Source organism: Egretta garzetta, unplaced genomic scaffold (assembly GCF_000687185.1).
Source record: "Egretta garzetta isolate BGI_Z169 unplaced genomic scaffold, ASM68718v1 scaffold29, whole genome shotgun sequence".
In the NCBI taxonomy this organism is placed as follows: Eukaryota; Metazoa; Chordata; class Aves; order Pelecaniformes; family Ardeidae; genus Egretta; species Egretta garzetta.
In genome coordinates, this window is record NW_009260796.1 from 624,341 (window position 1) to 641,494 (window position 17,154).

The 17,154-nt window shown below is 55.2% G+C and overlaps 1 protein-coding gene across 1 annotated transcript; it reads left to right on the plus strand.

Moving 5' to 3' along the window:
- The first annotated feature begins 1,493 nt into the window (after positions 1–1,493).
- KLHL17 (kelch like family member 17) lies at positions 1,494–12,045 on the plus strand. The gene is made up of 11 exons (XM_009646755.2): positions 1,494–1,740; positions 2,167–2,288; positions 2,761–2,982; positions 4,261–4,377; positions 5,521–5,734; positions 5,823–5,967; positions 6,547–6,714; positions 7,074–7,162; positions 8,252–8,325; positions 9,332–9,513; positions 10,064–12,045. Exons 1-11 carry the CDS (start codon positions 1,530–1,532, stop codon positions 10,290–10,292), a joined length of 1,773 nt encoding a protein of 590 aa, XP_009645050.1. The 5' UTR covers positions 1,494–1,529; the 3' UTR covers positions 10,293–12,045.
- The last annotated feature ends 5,109 nt before the right edge of the window (positions 12,046–17,154 follow it).

Genomic DNA, 17,154 nt, shown 5'->3' on the forward strand with positions numbered 1-17,154 from the left:
TTTTTTTTTTTCCCTTTTTTTTTTTTTTTTCTTCAAGCTGCCTTTTTCTCCTGCTCCCTCCCCCTTATTCCTCCTGCTGCTCAGTCATTCTGTCTTCACTCCCCCACCGCTCCTTCGGGTGCTGCTGGCAGGGAGACAGTCGAACGCCTTTCGAAACACCACGAGCAGCTGAGATGCTGGCAGCATGGAAAGAGAAAACATCTTTGCGCAAATAAACGCCCTTATTCCTTGATGAGGCAATTTTTGTTTTCTGCAAGCCGATCAACTCTTGCTCCCTGCCTGGGCTGTCCCAGGTTGCGTAGAAGCACCGTCCTGCTCCACACTCACTGCTGCGCACGTGTCCGGGCAGACCGAGTTCTGCATCGGGGCCCAGCTGCCCCATCAGCATCTCTGTTCTTTGCTGTCTGTCCCTCCTGTCAGCCTTGTCAAACAAAAGCTACCTGAGGTTCAAGGTTACCTCTCGGAAGGACAGCCAGGGTCTCAGCCTGGCTTCCAGGGAGATCTAGGAGCTCTGGTGTGCCCAGACTGCCTGCTGGGCTGGCGCAGGAATGGGATTCTGCGGTGCTGGAGCAGGACTGTTCCGTGCAGCCTCGAGGCTGTGGTGAGGCTGGACGTGCCCGGGTAGAGGATGCTGGAGGGAAGTGGAGATCAGGATCCTGTTCCCTACCCAGCCACCTGGGAATCCCCAGGCTCTGTCCGAAAAGAGGCAAGAAATATAAAATGGCAGGAAGAGTCAAATCCCAGGTCTGCAAGAATCTGTACTGGGACTGTGGAGCTCTGTGCTGCGGTTGCCATTGCCCTCTGCCTTATCCTCCCGAATTCTGTGGGCAGGGGAAAGGCAGCAGCAATCTGAGCTTAACTTTTGAAGGCAGGCACGTGCAGTACAAATCTCCTAACATCTCCTGGAAGCTGGAAGGGAACAGCCACCACTCAAAGAGCTGTGGTCCGTAACATCACTCTTGCCTTCTAGGATATAGGATTCCCTGATTAGTTTTTGTTTAGGCTAATCAGGGTTGCTATGTTTGCTGTCTCTAGTAGTCTAAGCTGTGTTTGATCAATGAGGGACGGGCATGCCCTGGTGAGACTTCTAGGATCAATGCTTCTGCTGATATTGCATGGAAATGCACCTTGTTAGGCGGATTCGGGGATGGTGCAGCTTCCAGGAAAACCAGTGTGAGCGCATATGTTGTAGAGTGGTACCCTTCTGAAGGCAGGTAAGGAGGGTATCGATCCAGAGATGAACACAGCTGGGAAGCAGTGAGTGTCTCAGAACAGAGAAGAGTCTCAGCGTCGCTTTGCGTTACTTGTGTTCCCCTAGGGACCGTCTCCTCCCCATCGCTGGTTTCTGAGCAGGATGATGTTTAGACAGGAGCTGTTCTTGTGCACAGTCTTTTTGAGCAGCAGTGGGCGTACTTGGGGGCTGTGGGAATTGTCTGGGGTGAGAGCAATCCTTGCCTGGCTAATGCTTTGGTTTTCCCCCATGTCAGCGCTGCTGAGAAGGGGAAGCCCACCACCCACCACCTGCAGCCATGGAAGGGGGTGTGCAGCTCCTCAACCGCGATGGCCACAGCATCTCCCACAACTCCAAGCGACATTATCACGATGCCTTCGTGTGCATGAACCGCATGCGTCAGCGTGGGCTGCTCTGCGACATCGTGCTCCATGTGGGCACCAAGGAGATCAAGGCCCACAAGGTGGTGCTGGCGTCCTGCAGCCCGTACTTCCACGCCATGTTCACAAGCAAGTAGTGTCCTCTCTTCCCCATGGCCAGGGTCTCCTTGCTCTTCAAACCCTCTCTTCCCTGCGAACCCCTCCTCTTTCTGTCCTGCTCCCCATTCTCACTGCCCTACCCTATGGGAATATGATGCCTGTATCACCTCTGTGAGCAAATGCAGCAATGTTCCTCCTTTGGCTCCCTTCCGTGAAGCCCTTTGTCCATAACCCCCTGCACAGGTATCTTGATGCCCATCCTGCAGACATGGACCCCATTCCCTAGAGTATTCTGCTGCTCCTCCTTGCTAAGAGGTGGGCAGGAGACCTTTCTGGGCTGTGACGCTGGGCTGTGGAGGTGGATGCGGCTTGTTCCATGCCTGGCCAAGAGTCTTCCTGAGGGGAAACAATCCTGCTGTGGGACTTTGTTCACGCCTATCCTCTCTGTTGCCCCAGATGAGATGAGTGAGAGCCGCCAGACCCACGTGACGCTGCACGACATCGACCCCCAGGCCCTGGAGCAGCTGGTGCAATATGCTTACACGGCGGAGATTGTGGTGGGCGAGGGGAATGTGCAGGTAGGAGTTTCCTCTCCGCAAATCTCTCCGCTCTACAAAACCGTTGTGTACCAGACTTGCCTCCTGGGGGCTCTTCTCTCCCTCTGCTCAGCACTTTCATTGTTGTTCTGTGATGGCACCTGCATCTAGCAGTGGTCAGGGGGTTCATCTGCTCCCCTGCACCCGGAGGTCTGGCTCCTGCCGCTGCTGTGGCTGGGAATGGCTCCTCAAAGCACTATGCAATGGCTGGGTCTAGTCCCAAGCACCTGCCATTCTCCTGCCATTTCCTGGCCCTGTGGGGAGTTACGGTGGCCTTCTCAGCTCTTCTTTAGCTTAATCCTGTTGGAAACAAAGAATTCTTTCTCCTCTATGTGCTTGTGTGCCTGAAGGTGCTCAGTGAGCCTGTTCTGTTATTGACTTGCAGTGAGATGAGGGTGAAAATGGTTTCCTTGCCCTGGAAACTCTCTTTTCCCCCATTCTTTTCCACTGCCAGACACTTCTTCCTGCTGCCAGCCTGCTTCAGCTCAATGGTGTGCGGGATGCTTGCTGCAAGTTCCTACTCAGCCAGCTCGACCCATCCAACTGCCTGGGGATCCGAGGTTTTGCTGACACGCACTCCTGCAGCGACCTCCTCAAGTCTGCGCACAAGTACGTCCTCCAACACTTTGTGGAGGTGTCCAAGACAGAGGAGTTCATGTTGCTGCCTCTTAAACAGGTGAGGTCCTGGTGGGAGTGTGAAGGTACGGGTGTGGCAAGGCTTTTCGTGCTCTGTCCTGGAAGGCACACTCTGCGAGTCAAGAGCCCAAGGGACCTGCACTGAGGGGACAGGGTTTGGCAGGGGAATGTACTCAGATTCTGTGCTTTGGTCCTCTCTGTTCAACCGAGAGATGATACGTGGGAAGAGTGCTGTCAGGGAGCAAGCTTAATCCCACGTGAAATAGGGATGGGAGGGTAGCACGGAGGATGATTGCTATCGCTCGCCACGTGAGCTCTGAGCACACTGCCCTCTCTCTGGGAGCACAGGCCAAGGAATAAGTCTTGGCTGCCCCAGTCATGTAGCTGTGACGTTTAATTTGGAGCTCAGCTAATGTTTCCTGCTCTTCGTGTGGTGCCTGTATGGCCCCTGGCTCATCACTGCCTGCAGGGTGCTGTGCTGTGCCCTGGCCAGCAGGCATTCCCCGGCCGTGCTCTGCATCACCCGGCCCTGGATGGTCCCTCACCAGGATGCAGATGCTTCTCTTCACCCATTCCCGGGGCTTTGGGGTGCGGGGCAGCAAGAGGAGGGTACATATCTCCACTTGCTCCAGCTCTGGTTGTCCTTGGCAGTGAAGTGCGTGTGCTGGGAATAGCTAGGGCACCTGGCTCTATCCCATGAAATATTGAAGGGACGCGTGCGAGCAGAGTCATCTGCCTGATCTCACTGATGTTGATTGGAAGTGTCAGGCATTGCGGCAGCTTCAGACACAGGAAGGGGGGGAATGAGCCAAGGAGGAGGATCGAGGGCAGAGCTGTCTCCACACCAGTGCTGCAAGGAGAGGGGAGGCACAGCTGCACCTGCCCAGTTTGGGGGACCTGGTTGCTCTTTGGATCCTTCTGCGTCCCGTGGGAGAGAGTGGCTGGGGCACCCCCCGCTGTGCACCCTTCAGCCGCCAGCATCTACAGGAGGCTGGGGCTCTGCCTCTGCCGGTGCTGTTCTGCTGAGCCAGTTACCTGGGGGTGTGAATGTGTCCTTTCAGAGAATCACAGAATTGTTCAGGTTGGAAAGGACCTTTAATATCATCAAGCCTAGCCGTTCCCCTAACCCTGCTGTCCCACCCCCAAACCCTGTCCCTAAGCACCACATCTGCCCAGCTTTTAAATCCCTCTAGGGATGGGGACTCAACCCCTTCCCTGGGCAGCCCATTCCAATGCTTAACAACCCTTTCAGTGAAAAATTTTCTCCTAATGTCCAACCATACCAACCGACACTTGCCCTTTCCACCCCACTCTGCAGGTGCTGGACCTCATTTCTAGTGACAGCCTCAATGTGCCATCAGAGGAGGAGGTGTACCGGGCTGTGCTCAGCTGGGTCAAACATGATGTGGACAGCAGAAGACAGCATGTCCCCAGGGTGAGTCTGCTGGGGAAGGTGGCAGGGTTCTACCCACCAGCTCCGAGTGCCTGGTCTGGGTGGATACACATCTGAAGGACGCTGCAGGGTGGCCAGAGGGCAGGGACAGCAGGTCCCTGCCACACCACTTCAAGTCCAGGCATAGTGTTTCTGGGAAAGTTCAGTCTCACAGAGCGAAGTCCAAACTATTGACAAGTTCAAGGGGATGCCCTGTCTGACCCCTGGCAGCTTGGGCACGTGGAGCTCTGGGGAGGGTGTGGGCAGCAGGAGAGGTCAGCCCTGCCTGCAGCCTCCCTGAGCTTCCACGTGCATCCCCAAACAAAAAGCTCAGGCAAATTTGAGCCGGGACTTCTTTTAACTCACGCTTTTGTCTCTCTGCATCTGCACCTTGGAGCATGGATCTGCGAGCCTCCTGCCTGCCAAAGGTGCAACTGGAGAAGACGTGGTTAAGCCCCTCGCTGAGGGGCTGCCAGTGCTTGGCACAGCGTGGGCACCCTCTCATGGATGCAGCCTCACACTGCAGTGGAGGCTGTGGCTGCCTCCAGCTGCCCCGGCTCCCTGTCATCTTGCTGCTTCCAGGCAGGCAGCTCGTGGGAGCAGTGGGAGGAAGCATCCCTAGGCATCCTCCCGAACACTGGAGCGGGATGAGGAAGACTTTGAGGGTTTCCCCTGGGTTTCCACCTACCCCAGGGCTTGACTTTGGAGAAGTTCTGTCTCCACCTCTGCTGGTTGTGTGCACTCAAACATCCCTCCTGTGGGCGATGCAGGCAATGTGGGGCATGCTGGGCAGAGGGAGGTGGCGTCTGGGCTCTGCAGCCCCGCAGCGAGGATTGTTACCTGTAGCATGAGTGCTGGAAGAGGATGCAGGTACCAGCAGAGGGCAAGGTGGAGATCTGGGGTGGCTGTGGGACATGTCACGGCCAGGCCGAGGGCTCCTGGCTCTGCAGAGACATTAAGGCTGAATTACTGCATGTGCTTGGTGCCCTTTGTCACCGGGTGCCTGTCCTGCCAAGCGAGCAGGATGATATCTCCCGGTGGAGTCAGCCTTGCCAGGGTCCCCAGGGTTTGTAGGGGACATGTGGGGGCAGCATTGGGATGAACCCTTCCCACCCTGCCGATGGGGTGCGACTCCTCTCCCCTCAGCTTATGAAGTGCGTGCGGCTGCCCCTGCTGAGCCGGGACTTCCTCATGAGCAACGTGGACACGGAGCTGCTGGTGCGGCATCACTCGGAGTGCAAGGACCTGCTGATCGAAGCCCTCAAGTACCACCTCATGCCGGAGCAGAGAGGGGTCCTCAGCAACAGCAGGACGAGGCCACGGCGCTGCGAGGGGGCCAGCACTGTGCTCTTTGCTGTGGGTAAGACCCTGCCGGGCGCTCGCGTCCATGCCACCCCCTTCCCAGGGGCTCGGACTGTTGTTTGCTCTGTTTGCCATCCCCTGCGCAGGTGGGGGGAGCCTGTTCGCCATCCATGGGGACTGCGAGGCCTATGACACGCGGACAGATCGGTGGCACATGGTGGCCTCCATGTCGACTCGCAGGGCCAGAGTGGGCGTTGCTGCCATTGGGAACAAGCTGTACGCTGTGGGCGGGTAAGGAGGGCACGGGAGCCGGCAGGGATGCCCACCACAGCCTCTGAACAGAGCCCGATGGTGAGGGTGGCACAGAGCTGCTCTGGGAGCGGAGGTGGCCAGCAGAAGCCCCCCGGGGCCAGCCTCCGCGTGAAGCAATCCAGTATCTCTGGGTTGCTAACTGCAGGAGAAGCAACTGAAAACAACTCCCCTGCCCCTGCGGTTCTGAGCCGCGAGTTTGCGAGCTCTCTCTTGGGTGGCGGCTACATCCTGGGCTTGCGCTGTTTCCTGCCATTTGCCTTAGCCCTGCGCTGTTACGAGCCTGCAAACTGCCCCAGCCCACCCCTGCCCCAGCGCGTGGTGGCCCTCTGAGACCTGCTTGCTTTGCAGGCCACCAGGATGGCTCAGCGAAGGGCTCTGCCCTTTTGGCGGGTGCTTTCGTGCACTCTGCCTTGAGGAAGCTGGATGGGGGGAGAGGGGAGGGGTGCTGATGGGGACCCGAGGCTCTGGGTTGGCTCCAGAGCTATAGGACCAGCCCAGAGCCTCACCGGCAACCCAGGCTTCCCAGCTCTTTCATGTTCTCCCTTTTTCTCCCTACAGCTACGATGGGACCTCTGATTTGGCCACAGTGGAGTCCTATGATCCTGTCACCAATTCCTGGCAACCTGAGGTGTCCATGGGCACCAGGAGGAGTTGCCTGGGTGTAGCAGCACTTCACGGGCTTCTCTATGCCGCTGGGGGGTACGATGGGGCCTCGTGCCTGAACAGGTAGGGGTTTGCCTTGCTACAGGCTCCTCCACTGCTCCTGCATGCACTATCCTTGGCGCTGGGTGCCTGGGGAGCCCACAAGGCTTGCTCCTGACACATGGGCTGGCCCCAGAGTAGATGTCTTGCAAATCCAGCTCTGTCTTCCCATGTCTTTGGCACAGGCAAAGCTTCTTCAGGGAAGAAATCATTTTGTAGCCCTGTGCCACAGCAGAACATAGCCTTTGTCACTTCTTCCCTCCATTTTCCCTGTCTATTCCCAAGCTTCCTTGGGAGCTGCCCCTGAGAGCCTGTGTCAAAGAGCTTTGACCTGGGCTTTGCCAGTGTCACACCTTATGTTCCTGTGTCCCTGCCTGCTGCAGCGCAGAGCGGTACGACCCTCTGACAGGCACCTGGACATCCATCGCTGCCATGAGCACCAGGAGACGCTACGTCCGGGTGGCAACGCTAGGTGGGTGATGGCATGAGGACCTGCTGACTTCTGTGCAGACCGTCCATTTCTGGTGGTTCCTTTTGACGTTCTTCTGTTGTAGTCCCTGCCCCTTCTTCCTAGATTCCCCAGGGGGTAGCCCAGCCATTCCTTTGCCATCTCCTGACATGCTCCCTGCCTCTGCCCTCCTCCTTGGTCTTTGTAGTAGCTGGGTTTCATCACATTCTGGAGGCAACTCCTGGGGGGACCTACAACGTGTTTCTCAGCTCCTTTGAGCCCCTTCTACTTTGGAGCAAGAGGGCTGGCTGTGGATGATCACCTATCCCTGGAAAGGAAGAACCAACCTTATTACTCCTTCATTATGAAAGCAGGGCAGCCCTTTTACTGATGATCCAAAGAGTAGCCCAGGGTCAAAACTATCTCTACCAGGGGTGTCACAGCGTTAGGTGCAATGCTGTGGGGTCTCCTGACTCCACTGAATGAGTTCAGCCCTTAAGGAGGGTGCAGTGTGAGAACTGGCCACTTCGTTGTTTAGTGCAACTATGGGGTTAATGCAAGCACCAGTCCATGCTAGCAGGTCCTGGACCTCCCTGGGGATGCCAGGGCCGAACGCTGCTCCCCACCGTCCCAGGAACTGCTGTGCGGTGTCCCCCTGGTGCCTCTCCCCTGCCCCGTTCTCTGGTTTCAGCTCTCCGTGCTGACTCAGAGGTTCCCTCCCCTCCATCCCAGCTCATACTTTGCCTGCCACAGCCTTTATTGGCGTTCCCCTGCTCCAGCCTCCGCTGCTAAAAATAACCCATCGCTCCGGTGGGGAGCACTTGCAGCTCCCATAACGCGGAGGTCAAGAAGCAGCAGGCAAATGAGCTCTTTGGGAAGCTTGCCCTATGGTAGAGAAGTTGCTCGATGAATATTTCACAGTGCTCCGTGCTGCAAGGGAAGGGGGAGGCGGGGGAGCCCCGCTGAGCGGAGCCTGGATGCTTGGGGAGCGGGAGGCACTGCGGCTCAGCTGACACATCTATGGGCACCCTGTGCAAGAGCTGTGGGAGGCTGGGATGGGATGGGGCCACGCTCTTCAGCTAACTCCTGCGTGTGTGTGAACTGTCTTTGCAGAAGGCAACCTCTATGCCGTTGGGGGATACGACAGCTCATCCCACTTAGCCACGGTAGAAAAGTATGAGCCCCAGGTAAATACAAGAGCGAGCGTGTCTGGTAGCCCTCTTCCTTCTCCCCTCCTGGTGGGTGCCTGAAGGGGCCCTGCAGAAAGCTGAGGGCCACACAAATTGCTGGAGAAGACAGCAGACAGTGAGAGATCAGCCATGCATGGTCTCTTAGCAAGCTGTAGTTTAAGATGCGGCCGCTTCCTAGCAAAGTGTTACAGCAGCAGTGGAGCAGAAGGTGTGCCCGCAAGAGCCGGTGCAGCCCGGACCTGCGTGCCCCTTTGGAGACTTAAGCCACCATGCGTGACTGTGAGATGGGGCAGAGTATCCGGGGTGCAATCCAGGGCAACATGAGCCAAAGCTCATCCCTGCAGGCTCCAAGATATCTCCTTGAGATTTTCAACCACCAGAACACTCTCCATCCCCATGGCCTGTAGGCCAGCTCACATTCTCCAGGAAGAACAGTTCTTGTTCGTGCCCTGAGCTGTTTCCGGCTTCCAGAGCTTGCTTGCTGCATGCACATCCAGAGCGGTTAGCGGGGACCATGGCAGGCTGGAGATGTGTCGGGCCTGGGCTCTCACAGCTCGGTTAGCGTGGGCTTGTTCACTGCAAAAAGATCAAAGAGAAGGTCCTGGAGGTTTTTCATGAGCTGTAAAGCCACAGTCGTGACTTTTACAGATTTGAAATAGATACAGCGCAACCCCCATGACTGGGCTGGGATTCAGCTGTGCTGTGACTGGTGGCCTGGCACAGATCCCTGTGCTCAGGCCCCTGGGATGGCAGGACTCCTGCCAGCCACGGCTGTGCTTTCCTGAGCCAGTCGGCAGAGGTCTCTCCTGGAGCCTGCAGCTCTTCCTGCAGGAGAGGTGAGGGGAAAGAACTAGGGTCTCCCCAAAAGTCTTTTTTTGGGGAGGACCATTACATCAGGAGCTGTCTGGTTAGAGCAGGACTAATATCGCCGGACTGGGTTGGCAGGGGTACGTTGACAATGGCTTGTACATCAGGCTCACAGACAAACATTGCCTCTGCCCAGATCAACACCTGGACGCCCATTGCCAATATGCTGAGCCGCCGGAGCAGCGCAGGCGTGGCCGTGCTGGAGGGGATGCTCTATGTGGCTGGCGGCAACGACGGGACCAGCTGCCTTAACTCTGTTGAGCGTTACAACCCCAAAACCAACACGTGGGAGAGCGTGGCGCCCATGAACATCCGTAGGTAAGGAGCTCTGCCCCTGCCACGCTCCCCAGCTGCAGGGGAGCCTCCGCTGCTGCAGGCAGGGATGGGGATCCCATATCACAGAGAGCCTTGCCTTGCTTGCAACTGCAAACCGTACCATGCAGACCATGCCCCAGGGCCTGGCTGGGGCTGCAGCTGGCCGGCTCCGCGCCGCTCGCACGACGAGTGTGGCTGTAAAGAACCGGGTGGTACAGCTGGCTGAGGCCACGTAGGAGATGTTGCTGGGCTGCGGGAGAGTTTAAGGCTTGGGAATCCAAGGATTTTAGGGCCTGTTATTTAGAGGTGGCTCTTCTCCAGTGGGAGGAGGGTATCGGTGTGAAGAGGAAGATCCAAGGCTCTGTACCGCCCTCTGCCACTGACTGTTTGAGCCCCAGTAGTTCATTTTCACTGGGCATTTGGGAGGCTGGGCACTCCTTTTTGTGGGGTGACAGAGCTCTGGCCAGTTCATCTGAGGTGCTGAGCTCCCCTACACCTCGCATACACCGTGTTCGAGCCTCACACCCCTGTCGTCTCTGCATGGTCATTCCAGGAGCACCCACGACCTGGTGGCCATGGACGGGTGGCTGTACGCAGTGGGTGGCAATGATGGGAGCTCCAGCCTAAACTCCATCGAGAAGTACAACCCCCGTACCAACAAGTGGGTAGCAGCCTCGTGCATGTTCACGCGCCGGAGCAGCGTGGGGGTGGCCGTGCTAGAACTCCTCAACTTCCCGCCCCCCTCCTCACCCACCCTGTCGGTGTCTTCGACGAGCCTTTGACAAAGGATCAGGACCTGCTTTACCTCAAGGGGACAGGGGCAGCTGGCGGAGCGCTAGGCCAGCGTGGCCGGCCCCACGGGGCAGCCGGTCGCTGTAGGAGGAGAGCGAAGGTACCGGCTGCTGCCTCCAGCCCAGCACTCCTGTGAACCCCCGGAGCCAGCCCCACTCTCGGTGCCCACATCGGATCAGCACGACCACAGCAGTTAGAAATGTGCTTCCTGGACGAGCACCCTCCTTCTAGAGGGCAAGGAGAGGGGGGTGCTCTCTGCTCCATTCAGACTCATCTCACCACTCACCCAAAGGGCGTATATTTTCTTTGGGGAGGGGAAACTTTAAACCATTGCTGCTTCTTGGATTCACGTGATCCAGCCGGTGCCACACATACAAGCACAGCCAGCCTTGGAGGCTTCCAGAAGTCCTGTGGGGTGGCAGAGGTGGACAGCACTCCTCCCAGGGACGCGGCTGAATGTGCAACCCTTCCTCTGAATGTCACTGTAGCCAAACTCTTTGCCAAGCCTGTTGTGCACTGTTAAAGACTCTGAGGCCGCTGTATGGTTCTCAATGGTGTCTAATTGATGCCTTAAAATACACAAACAAAAGAAGCCCAGCTAAGGGACGGGGCCTGGAGGAGGCGAGGGTTGGAGACAAAGCTGGATGCAGCATCCTGAACCCTCTGGTGTTTCCATACTCAGCTGGCCCCACCTCATTCACTGAGATCCCAGCTGACCATCGCTCTGGGGAGTCCCCAGCCAGGCAGAATGACCTTGTTTGCGTCCGTGCCATCGCTGTCCCAGGTTCAAGTGACTGTGGGGCTGCCTGCTCTCTGCATGTGGTCCTGGTTCACAGTTTGGCTGGGAACGGATCAGCCTGTTTGCTGTTCCCCTCTCTGCAAAGCAGATTCTGGGTTTATGGAAAGGTATCGGTTCTTAAACAAGAACAGTCCACAGCCTTCTAAATGAGGAGGATTGCCTGGTGTTACTTTTTTGGGTGTTAATTTTTTGCCTTTTTTTATTTGAATGCTAATATTTTAATTTGTAAGGATTTCATATCCCTTTATTTTTTACACTAGCCTGGTATTCCCCATCCCATCTGCTTTTAAGGCAGCAGAAGGGATGCAATTACTTTTCTCATTTGTTGATGAGATGATGACTGTGTCCTGGAAGACGTTCTCTATAGATGTGTGGGTGTGTGTGCACGTGTGAGATACCGTATGGACAGCGAAAACAGCATGGAAGGGACCATTTGCAATTAGCGACTCCCTGGCAATTAAGCAACCACTTTAATTAACTAAAGGTTGAATAAATTAGTACTGTAAGTCACAGGCCTGTCCCAGACCCACCTGTGCCATGGAACCTCTTGGGTGGTGTTTTCAGTGCGTGCGCTGTAGGGTGTGTATGAGCCTTGAACCGAGACGTTGTAGAGGAATGACTCAACCGCTGGTACCTCAATAGTGTTCAAATGTAGCATTGGAAATGCGGTCTAACTGTTCGTTCTGAACTCATTCCTTTGTCCTTTGCCCCCCGCTCCTTCTCGTTTCTCATTTATGGAGTTCGGATTTCACTTGTGATGGTGTTTGTTGGCCTAAATTCTCCAGGGGCTAGGGATTTCTTCTTTCATCTTTTCTTTGGGGTGAAAGGAGAGTTTGAGATGAGACAGGGACTCCCCAACTTAAGAAGATTTTTACGGCGATCTGATTTCTCCTGGACAGGTGCCTGCATGTTTTACAAGCCCACTTACAGTGCCTAACCTTGGACACCTGAAATTACCAGCAGCTTCTGAAAATTTGGGCTGCTTCTCCCCTCAGCCTCTCCCCAAGGCCAGTCTGGGCTTCTCAGGCTGAGGAAGCCTTTTTGGCTTTTAGGACAGACTCTAAATCTGCTTTTCATTCCCCTCTCGCTTGCCAAGCCTCTGCCCCAGCTTGTCGCAGCTCGGCAGCTCTCCCATTCCTCTGTGTTGCAGAGGACCCTGCAAATGCCCAGGCTCTGCTCCTGCAGGTTGCCTCTCGGTCGGTGGGGCCGCCCCCAGTAGCTCGCATCAGTCTGCGTTGTTCGAAGCCATGATGAAATCGGTGAAGCCTGCTCGGCTGTGTGCATGTGCCTACGCACGAGCGAGGTCTCGATCCTTGTTTTCCCCATTCCTATAGGCAGCAGCAGGATTTTAGTCTTCTGCTGGACTCGTATCGACTAGTGCATTGAAGGCTGGCTCTCGAGTGAGAGGAACTGCTGAAGGGAGAAACAGGGCTGATTCTGAACAAGGGATGAGCTGTTCTAGCAGCGGCTCAGCTTCTGGTCCAGCTCTGGCCACCATGGCATGAAGGGGGGCTGCTGCCTCAAGGGGCGGCAGGCGGGCAAAACCAGAGGGGAAGCGAGCGATGTAGCAGGCTGAGGAGAATTTTTGTGCCGTGTGCCCTTGGCCCCGGTTTTAATCTTTAGCGATTCACACTGCAAAGGGCGTGCAATGCTGTCCTGCCTCTTGAGGATCAGGGGAACAGGCAGCGTGACTCCTGCCACCGCCTGGTTGGGTCCTGAGCAATACCACCACTGAGCCCGTCCTGCAGAAACTCGGGGAGGAAGGGAGCCTTTTGCGTCTCTGCTGTACTAACTATGCAGGTGCTCACTGCTTTCCTGGAGAGGAGAAAGAAGGAAGGAAAGGGCAAAATAGTTCCCCAGCAGCTTGCGGGGGTCTGGAGCCCCCCGACCCACACTGTGTGGACACGAGGTGTCAGCATCTGCCCTGGGAGTTCCCAGGGTGGAATTGCTTCTGGTGCTGCACATCCCCTGCTGAGCTGGAAGGCCTCGGAGGGGATGTGCGTCTGTGTCTGTCTGTCTGTGCGTAGTACCCTATCTGAGGGGAGGAGAACTGTCAACTCTGTGTGGCTTTTCTGCCAGTTTTTGTTAGTGGTGTCTCACCCAAAATGTTATTTGTGCGATTTCCCACGTGAGCTTTTCCCAGCGGAGGAGCCCCCCTGAGCGGGTGGCTCCAGGCTGTGCGTGTTGATGTGTTTTGCCCAGGGACCCCGGGGTCAGACGGCAAGGCTGGGCAGGAGCCCTTGCCCCGACACGGGGGCAGAGGTTCGCTTGGCCTTACTGGTAGGCAGACCCAGTCTCCTCCATGTCAAACCGTCGTCACTTTGATTTCTCTGTAAGTTATCTGACTTATTTATGTGGAACTCTGTTTCTCTGAATTTTTTGCACTACATGGGATTGGGGAGGGGATACAAGCAATAGAAGCCAACGTGTACAATAAAGACGTTTTCTTGAATACCGGACCCTGCCTCTTGCATCCTTCCTTTTCACTTCCCCGGCCCCACTCCTGTGCTCTCCCTCCTGCCCTGTGCAGAGGTGGGGAAGGAGCCCCAGGCGGAGGGGGCTCTGCATGGGAGGCTGCTGCGCCAGCTGCTGCGCCTCTGTGCCCGAGCAGCCACCAGTGAGACTGCACATCTGTGCCCGAGCAGCCACCAGTGAGCTCTCGTCTGCCCAGGCTTCAAGGGATTTGCACAAAGCAGGGACAGGCACCCGTCTGGAGGCCTCTTCGGAGTGGCCCAGCCGTTGCAGACGTTTGTAGAGGAGGCCAGAGGAGCCAAAGCCAGCTTTGAAGGAACTGCTGCACCACAGGTGAGCGGCTCGTAGCCCAGGTCCCATCCCCACGCTCAGCTGGCCGGTGCTGGGTGCCTGGCCGGGGAGGTTGCTGTCTTGTGGACAAGGTGCTCGGTATTCCTGGAGAGGGTGCTGTGCTGGGGCTGCCCGCCACTCCGTGCACCTTCACCCTACCCCTGATAAAGATCAGGGCAAAGATGCTGATGGTGTTGGAGGTGGCTGGGAAAAGCCCAGCCCAAGGCAGAGGGGCTTTAGAAGCAGACTGATTTACACCTTTCCTTGCCATTAAATCCCAGTTCGGTCTCCCTAGGACTCCCAGTCTCCAGTGCTGTTGACAGCTTTCCCCCGCAGTGGAAATGAAAACCAGATGAGAAACATTCTCCCGTACCTCCAGGTGCCACATGCATCGTGCCTGGCTGCCCTGGTCAGCAGCAGGGAGGCTCTGCAGCAGATCAGATCCGCCTTCACGAGCCGCTGCCGGTCGCTGCTGCCTGTGGGGGAAATGCTAAGCCCATCTCACGGTGCTGGGGGTGCAGGGGGTGAAAAGAGCAAGGAGAAGCTGCATGGCAACATCCCATGGGGGCTGAAAGGGAACTTTCCCGTGTGTATGTGCTGCAAGCCCTGCAGTTAAGCCGTGATGCTGTGCAGTAGGCACGCCAGACTCGGCTATAGCCCTGCCCTGTCCTCTTTCTTGCTGCTCTCTAGGCTCTCGCTTCTGTTTCGGGCTTCTATAAATAACAACTGTGTGGTAAAAGTCTTTCCAAAGTCTGGAGCCGAACTGCTTCCCCACCCAGCTCAGGCCCTCCTGGAAGCAGAGCGATGGGGGTCGGGGGGAGCAGTTTGCCCTGCAAGCCCCTTTGCCCAGCATGGGAAGAGCAGGAGCTGGTGTCACCGGTGTCCCAGTCAGCAAGATGATGTGTATTTATTTGTAGGACCTGCAATAACAGCCGGAGAGAGGCAGTCGTGTCACTATAATTTTGAGCTGTAAAGTTTTACTTGGAACAAACACGTTGGAGGAACAGCACTTTTCTGGTCACAGCGCTGACCGTGTTAGGCATGGGTCTTAAGAGGAATCATACTTTTCCCAAATAAAACACAGTTGGTGCTGTTCACTGTGATTTTTGGGCTCTGCCAGGAGGTGCTGGGACGTGCCTTTGCTCTTGGGCAGTTCTTTCACAGCTGTGCAGGGAGAACAGAGTTTGCAGAAGCACCCTGCCATAAAAATTACAGAGTTTCTGACAGGGGCCCTCTGGAGGGGTGTTCCGTTGCTTTGCTCGGCCGTGAAGGGTTAATGGATTCTACAACAGAAAGGGGAGGGGGATAAAGAGGCTGTTTGTAAAGGTCGAAGATGGGGAGGCCTTTGAGAAATTGTATGGGCTCGCTCTGGGCGAGCGCTGCCTGGCTGTACAATCGCCTCTTCGGGGATATGCTGACTGCCTTACTGCGGGGCCACTCCAGCTCCAAGGCACGGCAGATGCAAAGCGACTCTAACACATCCAGTATGACCATAAGACCTCCCGTAGCAAATCCCAGTTTGATTCAAACTGATTTTCTAGGAAAACATCCTCTCCTGGGTTTAAAAAAATCCCTTGTTGAAGAAGCCATCACAGTCCTCTGGGAGTTGTTCCGGTAAGAAATAACATTTCCTGTTAAAAATGCATGCCTTGGTCTTGGGTTCAACTTGTCCAGCTTCACTTTCCCTGCACTTCTTCATGTTCTCTCTTTCCCAACTGGCCCTCGTGGGTCCCTTCCCCACGCAGGCGCTTCCAGCCTCACCGCACCCCCGCAGCCTCTTTGCTGCCGTAGCAAGATGGAGCTGCTGGGCTGTCACTGGAAACAGTCTGGAGAGAAAACCGGCTCCGGGGAACAGTCCCTGTTCACAATTGCTGTTGACTCGCCCTGGCTTGGCCGCTCTATAACAGATCGGTGGCTCTTACCGTCTTCGTAGTCTGTTGGAGTCCTGCTAGAAAGCTGCGTAGATGCGTCACATCGCGTGCTTTATAGTAATTTCTTAGATCGGCACTATTACAGTAACTAAAGCTGATTATTTTTTCCTTCCAATGTGGTAGCAAGTAAATTAGTTTGACAAGATTTAATTTCTGTAACCCCAAGTTGATTTGTGTTACTTATATTCTCCTCCTTTAATTCTTAATCAAACTCCCTAACAGCTGTTAAGTCATTCTCCTAGCAACCAGTGTCAACTGACAAACCCATAATTACCGGGATGGTCGTCTTTACCCATTGAAATATTGGTATCCCCATTAACTTACGCAATTTCTTTGCAAATTCCATGATCCTGCACGACTTACTGCAAATGAACAGCAGCAATCCAAGACCTTTGCTGTTCAGGTCTTGTAAAAGTCTGGGATTTGAATTCTCTGGACCTTCTGATCCAGAACATCGAAGTTTTGTGTTTGCTTTTTAACAGCCACCTGCAGGACCTCAGAATGAAACGGGTTTTGTCATTTCCTATGACTGCACTGCCTGGTTTTTTCAATCCACAGAACAGAAATATTTATTCTGCATCTACCTTTTATGCTGTCATTAACGACTCACCATTATTATTTCTATCTTCACACAGTAAGGCCCTCATACCATGGTCAGGAATCTTTGGGTTTGCCTCCGTTTAAAGCATTTCTTCTATAAATATCCCGTTAAAAGGTTTTGCTGGTCGTACACATCTCCTTTTGGTCTTTGCTTCCTTTATCAATTTTCCATAATTCCTCAATTTCAATATAAACCCCCTTCCCCCAGTTTATTCGTTGTATTTTTATACTGTTTGTTTCACTTCACCTCAAATCCAGGCTGGTTCTTTTTAACGAATACAACTGTTCTGAGTGCAGCCTTTTGAACACCTCGGAGAACGCTTAAACAATAATCACTGATATTTATCTTTCCGCATCTTTTTCGCTTCCAGCTGAACTGAACAGCGATCGATTGCCTTTTGGAAAAAAACATTCCGGGCGTGTTTATTTAGGGGCTCCAGCTTTGCCCTGTTTGCTGGTAAGAAATGTTAGTGTGCTGCGGTCGCAGACGGCATCTAGGCACCGCTGGGTTTTTAATTCTGTGGTTAATTCCTCTTTACAGGGAAAATGAGGTCTAAGACCGGATTTGCCCACCTTGAGGGCACCGCTTTGTTACCTGAGAAATCCCCAAACTTGAAACGCTTCTAAGAGGAAGAGACGGGACCGGGCAAAGAGAGAGGCTCAGGGACACTGCCTGCCAGGCGGCCCGCAGCCGGGCTCGCTGGGGAGCCCTCCTGCCTG